General features: G+C 43.0%; 1 protein-coding gene across 1 annotated transcript in view; it reads left to right on the forward strand.

Annotated features, from left to right (window-relative positions):
• The first annotated feature begins 11,653 nt into the window (after window positions 1-11,653).
• Window positions 11,654-15,329, forward strand: part of RPS6KB2 (ribosomal protein S6 kinase B2) — a 236,027-nt gene continuing 232,351 nt past the window's right edge. Inside the window, exon 1 of the mRNA XM_069628963.1 lies at window positions 11,654-11,931. Within this exon, the coding sequence (XP_069485064.1) occupies window positions 11,872-11,931 (60 nt within the window). The 5' untranslated portion in view covers window positions 11,654-11,871. The remainder of the gene's footprint in view (window positions 11,932-15,329) is intronic.

Genomic DNA, 15,329 nt, shown 5'->3' on the forward strand with positions numbered 1-15,329 from the left:
TGCATTTGAACACTTTTTTTCCAGCTCTTACCATGTACTAAAACAATCTCATTTTATAAAACTGACTTGCAAAGTACACAAATCACATTTCCAAACCTGACAATTTTTAAAACCAAAATATTACAGAAGGGTGTTACGCAAAATGGGAATGATTCTAGCTACATTCTATCCATCATCAAGGGAAGTATATAAGTACCAGCGGACTCGAGCATAGAGTCAGTCTACGTCAGTCCCCTTTGAACTTTTCACCAGAGAGGAGCTGCTGCGACGTGCTCCAGTTATCCAGTGAAGGAAACTACTGTCGCTTTAAAGAAACTACGTTGTGTTTGGTGGGCAGACACAATATAAGCTAATTTCAGGCGCGGAGCGCGCGCGGAGTCGAGCGTAGAGTCAGTCTACGTCAGTCCCCTTTGAACTTTTCACCAGAGAGGAGCTGCTGCGACGTGCTCCAGTTATCCAGTGAAGGAAACTACTGTCTCTTTAAAGAAACTACGTTGTGTTTGGTGGGCGGACACAATATAAGCTCATTTCAGGCGCGGAGCGCGCGCAGAGTCGAGCATAGAGTCAGTCTACGTCAGTCCCCTTTGAACTTTTCACCAGAGAGGAGCTGCTGCGACGTGCTCCAGTTATCCAGTGAAGGAAACTACTGTCTCTTTAAAGAAACTATGTTGTGTTTGGTGGGCGGACACAATATAAGCTAATGTCAGTCTATGTCAGTCCACGTCTGGTCAGGCCTGTTTGCAGTTGCAGTGGTGAGCTGTGTGGCGTAGTGTCATGGCTGACATGACTGCACAATCGGGCTTGGGGGGCCAGGCAGGGCCCCAAACCAGACGAAAGACCATCCAACAACGTCGGATGCAGAATCCCTGGACTGCCTTAAAAGCAGACTCTGGTCTCGAGACATCTAAGGTAAGCTCTGTACCACGAAAACATGCGTCAAAGAAACAGACCCCATAGAATGCATAAATCTATCCCTAGATTGCACATCCCCTTTAACAAAGAGCAAAAACATGGAACATTTACCTACAGCGTTTGTACACTCATTCACTAATGAAGTTGGGGCCGAAGTCGGGGGCGAAGATGAAGACATGACGACTAGTATCTCCGCTCTGTCCGATAACATCGGCACCTTAAATAGCCTCTGGACACAAGTTCCTGCCGATCCAAACGCCACAGTGAACTCTTCCGACGCTCTTGTAGCCTTCGCTGTTGAGCGAACCCATCCAAATAACTCTGGAGGCCTTAGTGTGTCCGCCTGCGCCCCCGATAATTAAGTTGAAGTTGAGGAGACAGCCGCACTTGATGCTTCGGATACTGAGGCGGTCCATGCTGTCATCCCACTGCAAAGACCCTATTAACTTTGCTCGACTTACCTTTACTGGACCGGAGTGCTTCAAGAATTGCTTCACCAAATAAAACGCACTCCGAAATAGTCGAAAACTTTTTCACCGCTCACGAATTAACAGATGCTGAGTTAATGGAAGCCTCACAAGATGAGGATGTAAACGAAACAGTGAATAATTTTACGGCAATAATGTTTACAGCACTACCAGTAATCATTACTTACTCTGTTGATAATGGCGATACAATTTTGGCCGGCTGCTCGTCAGTAGTCAACATGACTAAAAAGAGCACTCTTCACTCAAACATGAAAGAACAATTTGAAGTGGCCAGACGAGTGGTCAATGCAAAAACAACTGCACAAACACCACCACAAAGCATTTCCACCCATTCACGGTTCCGATTCGTGGAAGATGACGCAATGCAACAACCAAGTCTTTTATCATCAGGCCGTGCAAACCAAAGACCTCAAGTTGATTTACCTTGTTGCAACTACAACCTTAATGTTGAAACTTCGAATACATCTCAAGTAGAGCACGACGATGCCTTGATGAAGAAACGCCATATTACCGGCCTACTCTCACGAGACAATCGTTCTTCAAACGATGGAGCAGACCGAGAAACAAGTTCATCTTTAACTAAACTTAGAACTCATTCTCACATGAAGACTTCATTGAGTTCACTGAGCTACAGTGGTTCGCGACTAAATCAACTGCACTCATTGCGACATTGAAAACTCGTCAACAACAAGTGATCTCAATTCAGAGTCATCAAACAATACACAAACATGATCAGCAGATAAAACCGGCGCTGAGTCGAAACCTAGCCTTTCCTCAGCTGCAGCCATGCAAATATATAACAATGTATTAGCGGCTTCATCTGCAGCCCTTTTGCCATTTCTGAAGATGTATGAGTCTCTCCGTGAGGCCTGCAAAGATAAGACCTCACTCATCATATCATTAAAAGAAAAGATGGACAGTTTTGACTCGACAACAAACTTTTTGCAAGCCCAGCTGACCCAGCAAGCAGAACGTACACTGCGTTGGCAAGAGCGTTTAAGCGATCTTGCCGCACGCCACCATTGTCAGAATGACTCTCTATCTGATGGCTTGCTTGATGCAGTGAAGTGGATGCGTCACTCCTCCACAATGATGAACGCAAATATTGAGTCACATTTAAATGTTCTAACCCTTGCAGGAAGACGTGATGCAACTTCAATCACAATACCCAAAAATTGAACTGAAGATGTGAACAATTCACAAGATCAGTCTACAAACAGAACAGATGAGAAAACAACATCTATGGAGATCCCTCAAACCATATCTCGCCCTGGTGTGGACATTCCAGCAAGTAACATAAATCTTGATATACCCTGCAACGTTCCTGCTCCAGCTCAAATAATAAGTCAGCAAACGAAAGGCCTAACCTTAAGCGCAACATCTGCAATGCCCTCGGTGTCCTTTGGAATATCCCAAGGTTCACCCAAATCAATAGTGGCTACAACAAAGAGGGTCGACTGTATGCCAATTTGACAAATGCCTAAGTCAGTGCAAGGCAAAAGGGGGCCTATCATTAAGAAAGTTGTACGGTCTCAGAAACCACGAAACTTCATTCGAAATGTACCCGGAGATGCCAAGTCAGGTTTGTTCTGCCGTTTCGAGCCGTCCAAACCGAGTGCACTTAGCAATACACATGCTGAAGTGAACCCCAAAAAGGACCCTGGGCGACTTGTAGCCCCTTCCAGTAAGCGTCAAAGAGTCGACTCAGGCCCGGAAAGTATTGCAAGTCATTCCTCAGAATCTTCGATTGACATTTGTGATCTCTCCACATACTCTGATAACATTTCAAGAGATCAACCATTATAAAACCCTCGTATGGTCCCTGAAGCCCTCCATGCTCGACCATCGCAAACTCCATCTTCTGAGGTGCACAAGGACAAGAATTTTGATCACAGGTTAATGATGACTGAGAAAAGTTTGAAAAAAATGCCGTCACTCCTGAACCCCAAACATACCAGATCTCAAAACAATAAGCAAGTTCATTATTCTTCTCGTGCTTCTACATCTCTAAGATCTGGTAAAAGATCTTCGAACTGTAAAATGAGATTGCAAAACCTACACAGAGTAGACGATGATTTAAACCTAAATCACAAAAATGTGATGAAATTATTTTCCTGCATTCCATCGCTTCGAACAATCACGTCTGATGACATAAGAATTGTGGAGTATGCAACTGAATGGTGTTGCGACCAAGTACTTTTGCACATCTCCTCAGCTTCAGTTCATAACACCATTCTGAAAGCCTCAGATGAACTGCTAATTTTTGGATTCGACATATCAGTTGAACCAATTAGTCCTGGCTCTGACACTCCCAGGACTAGTTCAAAGAGTACCTCTCTCAGTAACCCGGAACAAAGATGTGCTAACTTATGCCGAGCAATGCTAATTTCAGACTCTCAAAGACCGTGCACAAAGCAGTCCTCCAACTACAGCACACAAAACGATAATGGTGATTGGCATTAGCCACCAGCTATTGTTAATGAATGTATTAGAGAATTCTTATCCTGGAACACAAGAGGGTTTATTCACTTATTCAACCAATTTGATGTCGAGATGGAAAAGGTTTTTGCTATCTGCCTGCAAGAGACATGGTTAAGTGATCCACCAGTTAGAGACGGATTTGTGATCCTATCAAACCCCACAATCAAAAACACAAAGGGGCGTCCTTCCTCTGGATTACTGATGATGATTAGGATAAACACTTGGTGGCGGCTCATTGACTCATTTAGTCATAATCCATTTTTGCAAGGCGCCTTACTTCAAACAAACAACAAAAACATAACCACAAGGAAGCACCTGCTCATCTTAAATGGGTATTGTAACCCGAATAAAATCAGTACAAAATCGTTTCTTGATGCAATAATATTTCACATCGACAAAGTAGTATTTAATTATAAGAATCTTTCAATAATCTGCGCCGGCGATTTAAACTGTACTTGGTTCAAATATGACCCAAGCAACCAGGTGTTTAATCTATCACCCAACAACAAAGTAACCAGTCGAGGGCACTACTGGAGTCACACATTAGGTAATCGCAACTGTAAAATGGTCAATGGTCACGTCCCAGGTGATCAACCGCCGAAGCAAATGTGGTCGGATCACAAGGCACAGTCAATTATTGACTACTTTTGGGTTTCCCAAAACTTATTTGAAAAGGATTTGTCACTTACAATATCTACAATGTCAAATAGTGATCACAACCTGTTGCGGTTGGCCTGCTCAGTGGAATGGCCAAATGAACTAAGAACACACAATATCCCAGTTTCTGTGAATGCCGGTGGAAATCGCCTTAGGATCAATGGTTCCAAAATCCAAAAAATCAATCAGAAACTTCTTTATGACAAGGCAATGTCGGTTGACTATGCTCCCCTGCTCTCGGACTTCATCACTGAAAGAGCCTCTAATTCGATCATGGGACAAAAACACAAACACTTGTCATCGACATTATTGACGCAAGCCAAAAAGGCGATGCGATGTGAGGAAATTGAAAAAATAGTATAATGCAGTTACTGATATAAGGTCCATCAAAACTGCAATCAAAAAGCGTCGTCAACAGTATCGAAATTGGTTAAAATCCCAAAAAATCACTATTGAGCAAGACAAAGCTGAGTTACTAATGAAACAGCTAGTCCTGAAGAACTCACGAGAAATCTGGGCAATCCTGAACACCGGAAACTCAAAACATCACCCCACTCTGTCAAATGGGATAGACTCAGTGCAATGGGAACTTCACTTTGCAAAAATTTTCAATAACCCACATCACGAAGAAACAAGACCCGTCGAATATAACTTGCCATCATGGGACATGCAAATCTCAGCCGAAGACATAAAAGCTGTCATAAGGACTCTGAAAAATTCCCACGCCGCCGGTCCAGATTTAATAACGAACGTAATGTTGAAAAAAAATGAGGCGGAATGGGCAACTTTCATAGAATCATTATTTTCATGACTATCATCAACAATGACGATTCCGGTCTCTTGGCGTGAAGCAATTATCATCCCTGTTTATAAAAAGGGCAATCGGGCAGATCCAACCAACTATCGCCCGATTGCCCTGTTGGACACTATTGGTAAAATCTTTGCCTCCTTTTTACGGCAAAAGTTGGTACAATGGTCAGTAGGGGAACGAATTCCCGACATACGGCAAACAGGCTTCACCAAAGGTGTTGGTGTTGAAGTGAACCTCCTACTAATGACCATATTAAAACTCGAAAGTCTAAGAACAAAAACACGATTGTACATAGCATTCATTGACCTACGCGGCGCCTTTGATAGCATCAATCGATCCAAACTATGGCAAAAATTGGCAAATTGGAAATGTCCCAGTAACCTAATTGAACCTATAAGAGCACTACACTCAGACACCGTCATCAGCATAAGACCAAATAACCAAGGCACCTTATCTAACCAAATATCCACAAATACGGGTGTGAAACAAGGCTGCCCATTGGCTGCGGAGTTATTTAAACTATTTATTGCTTACATCCCAGCCCATCGCAAAAACGTGAGATGTTTTCCACCTATTCTGAACAACACAGAAATCAAATGCATCATTTATGCTGATGACATGGTCCTTTTAGATAGGACCCCGATAGGTTTACAGCGGCAAATGACAAATTTACATGAATATCTTAATAAAAAATGACTTGGCGTTAAACACTGAAAAAACCAAGATTATCATCATTGGCCGAACAAACACCAAAAATCAACATCCATTTAGATGGAAAATTGACAAGAAACATCTAGATGTGGTAGACTCAATAAGATACCTGGGAATTTCCTTTAATAACTCACTCTTCGAACGTCATTGGAAGAGCGACATGATAAATCGAATGATTCAATTTAGTATTCAAGCACAGCTGTTGAACAAATCCTATGGAAAATTCACCTTAACCCCCGTATTGACATTCTAAACTCAAAAAGTAGTTCCGGCTATCACTTTTGGGTCTGAAGCGGGCTGGAGCACTGACATCACCTTCTGGCAGAAATTGGAAGGCTTCTTTTGGCGGCGGGTCTTGAAGCTGCCGACCTATATATCAATGAAGCAGATAAGATACGAACTCTCATTGAACTCTTTTCATGCTTGTGTCATGTGGAAATCCTTGATGGCATTGAGGAAGATGATCTCGAATCCCATCCCACCAGCTTATCAAGTTTTTTCCACCAGACCAGGCACAGGAAAATCAAACCTTCTCGAAGAGTGGAAACAACGCATGGAACAGACTCTAATTCATGCTGATCTAACAGTAGAAGCTTTGGTAACGAGACCGCAATCCGTGAAAAAAAAAATGGAACTCTCATGTTGGATTCAGAATAATGACCAACGCCTAACGATGCCAACGATTTTAGACTCCGGATTGGGAGAACATAAATTGGGTGTACCATGTCGCTACCTACCCGACATCACCGCAAACAGTTCCTGCGAATTCGTTTAAATTCAATAAAAACCAAGGCGACAATGTGGCTTTGTCACTCAAAAGAAGTAAATGACAATAAGTGTTGCTTCTGCCTGAAAGAAATTGAATCTCTAGAACATCTTCTTACCAAATGTACCCAGACCACACAAAAAAGGATCCTGTATTTAGGAAAATACAGTCCAGTGAGTCCTGAGTCCCGAGATTGGTGGTCATATGCAATGGCTGGCAGTTCTGTGAAATTAAGATGTGCCGTAGTGGACTTTATAGACTCATTAGAGTTGGAGGCAAATATATGACCATTAATTGATAAATTGTCGTCTCTTTTAGCTATGGCGAAGGAGCGTCATTGCTTACATCATATTGTTTGTTTTAGTGAAGAAACCAACAAATTCATCATGTTGTAACAAAAGCCTGATGCCACAGTGTTAGCACTGAGGCACTCAAGTCTGAAGTTTACAATAAAAATAAACAAATAAATAAATAAATAAGTACCAGCATACCAATCAATGTGATTTAACAGATTTAATCTAGGTATGTCTTTTGTACTTTTAAGCTTTAAATACTTCCAAAACAATTCCTTGTGAAATTGTCATTCATAAATGTGCAGAAAAACCTTTGACTTTTATACAAAAAGCAAAACAAATGTTTGTGTCAAACAAACAGACCTTAAAATGTGCTTACCCAATGCCTACACCATCTGGTCAGCTCTCCCGTCTACCACCCCTTCCACTCAAATGGCCTACATAAGAAGAAAGATCAAGTAATGAGCTAAACGATGCCACCAGCATGCAAGAAGGCAAACCTCACAGAAGACAGCACAGTAATGCAAGATGTATATGATTTGACCAGGATCACTGTATCGTCTGCTGGCAAAGCCAGGATACAAGCATGAACACTTTGGTTCCGCAGTCTTTTATTCACCTTTTGGACTAATCGTTTATGCTCATCTTTGGAGGGGATTGCCTAGGTTTTAGAACGCCCCATTTGAACAAACCAATTTCTAGACCTTCACCATACGAATGGCATGTTAGTTTTTATAGCAACGCCTATCTGGTTCAGGAACATTGCTGATAATAGCACCTCTTATGCTGCAAAACCAAGTACATATGCAGGTAGGTTTATAAACTTCAGACATAGGAAAGGTTCAGCCAGTCTTGCTGCAATGTGCTCTTCTAATCTTTCATATGAACATACATCTCTGCAATGTGTGCTTAACACACTGAGCTAACGTCTGAACCATTGTGGCACTCAATTTATCAATATGGATTTCAGCTTTGGCTATTGCACATGAGCAACATAATTCCCACACGAAGGAAAGAATGCTACAGAAGTTGTGCAGTACGGAACACACAAACTATGTATTCCACAGTCAACACAGAAAGCATTACATGATTAATTGATCAAGGCAGAATGTACTTGTCAAAACAGACAGACAATAGATTTAGTGCCTCAGGAGCATGCCATAAAATCTCCTGGTGTGTGCTATTTAAGTGTGGTGAACAATGAAATCTTACTTTAGATCAGGCAGCCTTATGGGGCCCCTTCTAAGGTGGGGGGTTGGTTGGGATTTGGTTAAAAAAAAAAAGGAAGGTGTGGGGAACGATGGCAGCCCATGGCAGAAGATGAAGCCTGCCGTTCTGTGGAACGTGGGCTGAGAACAGAGATTTCAAGCAGTGTTCTGCAGAACCTGATTGGCTGTGCCACCCCGCCCTCATTATGGATGCTAATGTTGGATTTACTAATGTTTCTTATGAATGTGTACTTGCTGCAGCTTGGTAATTACGATTCCAGCCAGTGCTCTTAGAAATAGTGAGCTATTTGATAGCCTTCAAACCAAGCTCCATTGAATTCTAGAGAACTTGGAAAATATGCTCAGAAGTGCAACATTTGGGCCTGTTCAAAAATAAATACTCTGAAGAACCACACCCCACTACCTTTGAATCCTCCTTTAAATACAAGCCCCCTGCAACAATTCCCTCTGTGGTGAACAGCAAGTTTGGGGAGTCACAGCTTTCCTTGAGAAAAATAAGGTCACTATATTTTGTTCTGGTAATTAATATAGCCGGGCTGCTATACTTTAGTGATCAGATGATACTAAGATGATCAGATGATACAAAGGCTCCACGATACCCTGGGTATCTCGGAACGGCACTGGACTGGCTGACCTCTTACCTATCTGACCGCTCTTCTTAAGTCATCCTGGGCACCTTCTCCTCTCCTACTTCCTTCTCCACCTGTGGTGTCCCTCATGGTTCTATCCTCTCCCCTTGGCTCCTTAACATCTACCTCACACCGCTGGCACTCCTCATCACCTCCTTCTTCACCAACTTCAGGTGTCATGCAGATGACACACAACTCTTTTTTGAAACTTCCTGCTGACCCTCTTGCATCTTCCATCATCCCTGACTGCTTATCTGCCACCCAGGCCTGGTGCACTTCCAATGTTCTATGCCTCAATGCCAGCAAAAAATAGATTTCTCCCAATGGCACCCCTGCTCCTGCCTTCTTCCCTTCACTCTGGCCTTCCTCTGTGGGCTCTCCCCCTGCTCCTTCTTTTGAAGCCAGAAACCCTGGAGTCATCTTCGACTGGTCTCTCTCCTTCCTCTCTCATACTCAAGACATTGCCAAGAAGTCCCACTTTCAGCTCTTCCTTCTCAAGGCAATCATACCTTTTCTCACGTTCCCCCAGAAGCTCAATGTTACCCGAGCCCTGGTTAACTCCAGGCTTGACTATTGCAATAGCCTCCTCCTGAATCTACCTTATTCCACGTTGCGACCCCTACAGCCAGGGACGTCATATAGGGGTCGCCAGAGGTCGCTGCTGCGACCTCTGAGGTCTCCCTTGCGACCTCTGTAATATCCTTGGCTGTGGCCAGCACCATGTGGCTCTTTACTTCTGGAGTGCCTGGGTTTCTATTTCAGGCCCCTTAAAAAAAGAAGAAAAAGAAGAACAGGAGTGCCACAAGTCTAACACTTTCAGCGCTGACCCTAAATAAGAAAGAATAGGAATACCAAATAATGTGTCTTTCTGGAATTCTATACAATAATGGCTAGACTCATTAAGGGTTTATTTCAGGCACACTTCAGGGGGTGAGTCACTGATTTAGTCTATTCTTAAAGCTTCAACTCAGCCTTTCATCCTTCTGAGGTTGATAAATGAGTACCAACACAGGTTGGGCGACATTGGGTGTTTATTTTTTCTATATAAAGCGCTTAAGCGTAAGTGCTATATAATAACACATCATTATCATTTGGTCATGGACGTCTGCTTGCATTCACAGTAATTTGGTAACATGGGCCTATATACACTGATCTTAATGATACATATGCCGATGCATTCTTGTATGAAATGTATACATCACATTATAGTGATATCGTAACCATATTTTTCATAGTATACAATGCTATGTGATGCCACTTCCTGGTTTGTCAACGGGTGAAAGGTCGTGTTCCATCGCTTACCGCGATATCACTTCGGGTGGGGTGAAATGACATCACTTCCTGTGATGTCACTAGGGGGTCAAGGGTCATGTGATGTCACTTCCGCTACCCCTTGCATTTTGGTGAAATGACGTCCCTGCCTACAGTTAATCCAGCGTAGGTCAGCAAGACTTATCCTTGGCCTCAAGCCTAGGGACTACATCTCTCCTGCTTCAAAAAGTCTTCAATGGCTCCTCGTTGCTTCACACTCAATTGCCCCAGCTTCTTTCTATCCTCAGCACTTGCCTCGGCACACCCTCCATCCTGGAGGCTCGCCTTTATCTTACCCTGCACCTACTCCCACTGCCCCCTCCCTCTGCACTTGCACGTTCTGAATACTCACAAGGCAATAGTAGGTTTGTCATTTCTTTTTCCCTTGCACTGTATTTAATATTTTATGTATATTTATGTATCTTATTCCCATGTCCCCTCCTTGTTGCCCTGTGGCGCTTTGAAACAGAATGTACTTGCTGTATCAGCACCTAACAAGCGAACAATGAATAAATAAATATATACCTCTTTACTTAAAGCGGGATGAGGATTACCCATTTTTTTATTTATAACTTTTTTCTACAACAGATCCCATAAGCATAATTTACTCAACAAAATCATTCAAATATCAAGACCAGTATAATGAAAAAGCATACAGCAATATGGTAAACCGACCATGACTAAAAAACGATAATAATAAAAGTAATTCACGCTAATCAATTCTAATTATAGTTAAAAGTGCATTTAACAATTTCAAATGACAGTTTATTATAGATTGAAGAATTAAACCATTACACGACAAACACCAAACACAAAAAACGTTTACTGCTACATCACCATGTAAAGCATGACATCCCATGATCATAGAACAACATGAGGTTAACCATAAGGTTCATTAAATGTTGACCAAATATCATATAAGAGCTAATGTTCTTTCTTTTCATACATGCATTTTTATAGTTCGAATATTTGCGCATACGTGGCGGTCACAGCTGGGATGGAGATGTTGTAACAGACATCGGGAGAAGTGAATTCCCCCATTGGATTGATTTGGGATCAAAAATATTTTCGGAAGGAGAAAGTAAAAAAGCTCAATTATTGGTGAAAAAGTCTGGAGTCTCGCGCCCAAATCGAGAGGGTTGGCACTTATATTTGAGTTCGCAGGTTTTTTGCTTTCTCCGCTATAAGGCGGCGGTGTTTACTACTAATTTAACTCCCCCCTCTGAAAGCAAGCATGAGCGCAAACCAACGAAGAGTTTTGTCTCACTTCTTTAATGAAAATAATTCTTCAAAGATGGCTACTCACCACGTGGTACGACACGTCATACACTATACATTTTGACTTATGTGGCCCATGCTTAAATTACATGGTCAGCGACAGCGCATGCGCATTATCTGTCCTCATTGAATTTGTTGTGTTTATGACGTTTGATGGGTCTCAGAGTAAGGGCGGAAGCGGCTTCCTTTGTATGCAAAGCGCAGCCGCGGTGGACTTCGGTGCGGTAGAACTCTGCGGTCCCGGTGACGTTCAGCACTAAGGTGGGCTGGTGTAGCGGAGCAACTTCGGCCAGCCCGGTGCATCCATGGCCGGGGTATTTGATCTGGATCTGGAGACGGAGGCGGCAAGTGAGGTCGAGGAGCTGGTGAGCGACTGAGCGTTTGGAGAGCTGCTAGTGTGATGAACTCTTAACGATTATAGAGTGCAACACCATATGGTGATCACGTTTTTCAAACCAGAATAAACAGTACAGTTTTGCAAGGGTACATCAAAATCTGAACCCTAAATGACAACTGACAGTAAAAAAAAGGCAAGCCCACAAATTGCATGGGTGCCAACTTTTGACTTGATTTTCGTTACGGGGGCAGACATTCCCTCACCGAATGAATCGAGGCAACCGTGCCTAGCCCCCGGGACAAAACAACCTATTTTACAGCAAAAATTGGAAAAAAGCCAGCGGATGTACTTGGGGCGGGGGGAGGGGGGTCTAAGCATATACCATTTCAGCAACAGCCTCCTAACCTGCGGAGCTGCCTTTCATCAGCAGTCTATTTTTAGATCTCCCCTACTACTTCTGTGCCTGCCAAATCCACCCCTCTCCTGTCTCCGCTACAGCCGCTGCAATTAAGGCTCTAGTGGTCCATTAACAGTGGCATCACTTTCAGTATTAAATGGGAACAAACCAGGGAACATAAGGGTCAACAGGACAATAGCTATGTTTTACCAAGCTGGTTAAAAAAATGTGACATTAAACATGTTTAGAGTAAGTTTAAGACAATAAAGTTTGGCTTGAAGTTCACATACATCCATGTTAACTCATATTCAACAGTTGCACAAATGCCCTGTGCGCTCAGCAAGAGACTGCATTCTTTTAACAAAAGCAGACTACACTCCCAGCACAGCTTCAAATAATGTGTAGTTAGAGGTGGTTTTTAACAGAAGAGACCTCTTTCCAACTCTGCGTTAAGCCAGTCAGAAAGAGTCAGTTTAACGGAAGAGAGATCGGGTGAACTATCACATAGAGGCACCAAGTACAGGATTCTCACTTCGCCCACATAGAATTTACAGTTTCTGACTGTACAACCCAGTGGCGGCTGGTGGTGAATTTTTTGTTTGAAGGATTATAAATATTTACATAGAGCGTAGACAGAGCCCTAACCAAACGAGAGCGGTTGGGGGGATTCCCTCCTCAGAAAATATTTAAAATAATAGATTAAAATGGTGCATTTTACAGCACACTTTTATTTGTTGAAAAATTGGGTAAAAAGCCAAAGAGTTTCCAATTGGTTTTGTAGGGTAACTGATTGAAAAAAAAATCCAATAGTTGCAGGTCACCAAAGGGGCCCAGTAGCATTTCATCAACATGTTTTCATGATGCCTTTGTTCATAATATATACTACAATAAATACCTTTTCGCGCTGGCTGTCCCAATACATTTACAAACACCAACATATGCCATTATTCCCTTATATGAATATACTCATGTTTGTTCTGGTGATTTTTCCAGGAATGATACTATAAGAAAACAAGTCCATGCATGTCTTTATAATATATGGCAATATCCCCCCTAAGAAAAAACTCCACTTGGCTTTACCATTAAAGATGTCCAAAGTGCCTGCATCAAAATGCCAGTCTAGCCATGTAACATTCCTGCTTGCTTTATCTAATATGACCTATACAAAATCCACAGTAGGAAATGGCTAAACTGGTTGCACCAAAATGGCAGCCTAGCCATGTTTTAACACTTACCATGCTAGCTTTATAAAAGAAGGCCTCTACAAAATGTCATGCCACAGTAAGAAATGGCTAGACTGATGGCACCAAAAAGCCAGTCTAGTAATAAAATACATCATGCTTGCATTAACATAGATGCCCAGTCAAAAAAGCCATGCCTGCCCCCCCCCAGTAACTCGCATGCACACATTGTTGTTATGTGTGCATGCAAGGAGGTGGGGTGCCCAAGGGGCAGGCATGGAATTTTAGGCATCTGTCATAGATGCCCAGTAAAAAATACCATGCCTGCCCATCGCACGGGTAGCTGATTTTGCCTTGTGGGGCGGGGGTTGTGCAACACCCACTACCCCCTGTCAAAATCGGCTCCATGGCCCAGCACAAACAGATGTTCACACACATGCAGCATGCACTCGCATATTCACACACACATCCATCATCATGGAAGTCATGTACATGAACTTCCCTGTGTGTAGTGCAATGATTTTGAGCACGTTAAGACAGCCATAGATACGACCTGTTGTAGTTCCTGGACCAAACCCACATGACACACAAAGGGTGGTGTTGTAACTGCCGGCCTCCAGAACAGGCGGGCGCTTTAGTCGGGGCTTCACATCCCGTCCGCTCCACTTTGCAGCATGTGGGGGCGGATGATATTGCATCCCATACCAACCTCCTAATAAACAACCTAATGTAAACATTAGTTACTGAACTTCAGTATGATAGAAGATGACCTTCATTTGAACTCTTATTATTAGTTATTTTATACTAGAAAGTCATCCAACCTTGATGGCATCCTCTTATGTTGTCTTCTTGGGTATCTCCTCACCTGGCATCAATTTTGTTCCTCACATCTCCTTGTCTAGTATCATCCTTGGCCACAACCTCTGGAAAGGGGAATTCCTCACCTCTGCTGTTGTGGACATCAGGCTCGTCATCAGCCTCCCTCAAGCTGATCCCCTGTCACGATCCTCCAGATCACCTTCTTAAAACAACTGGAGTTTTGGGTCACCTTTTCACCCACCCCCTTGGCCGTGACCATAGATGCTTTCTTTTTAGTGATTGTCCACTGGACCATTTCGTGAGGCAGATCCAAATTCTGAGTGATCTTCCTGTCCCGCAGCAATTTGGTATCCCTCACTTGGACGGGGATGACACCAGATGCCTGCATCTGGATTCTCATTCGTTTTCTAGCTGCATCTCTGTTGGTCCACTTACATCAAGCTTTCCTGCTACTCTGGACCAATTTTCTGCAGTTGTTGACCCGAGCTTGTGCTTGGGAAATACCTGTGTATGTGTGAGGCGTTGTCCTAGATGCCATCATGAAAGTAGACTGCGCTTCCTCGATGTGTGGTTTGTTCCATCGCAACCCTGAACATCTTCTTAAGCGTTCGCATAAACTGTTCCACATCATCATTGCCCCGGTGCCAACATTATGCAATGCTCTTATGCTCCACATCCAAGAATTCTTTAAATACTATTCCCTGAAATAGTGGACCAGTGTCCTCCTTCACCATCCATGGCAGTACATGTGCCACAATGATATTCTCAATGATGCGAATCGCCATCTTTGCCGATGTCGAGCAAACGGATTGCACCAAAGGATACCTTGAAAACTCATCGAGGACCACCAGGAAATTAAATTACTGTTCTGTAGAATGGTTCTGAAGTCCATACCAGGGATCTGCCACAGTTCCTTGGCTCTTTCGGGTGTCTGTATAGGCATAGGTTTAGGAAAGCCCCCAGCAGCCTGGCACCATTTCCATTCACAAATTATCAAATCTATGGGGGCATCTAGATCGGGGAACCAAA

This window comes from Ambystoma mexicanum, chromosome 12 (assembly GCF_040938575.1).
Source record: "Ambystoma mexicanum isolate Mex_15411 chromosome 12, UKY_AmexF1_1, whole genome shotgun sequence".
Lineage (NCBI taxonomy): Eukaryota > Metazoa > Chordata > Amphibia > Caudata > Ambystomatidae > Ambystoma > Ambystoma mexicanum.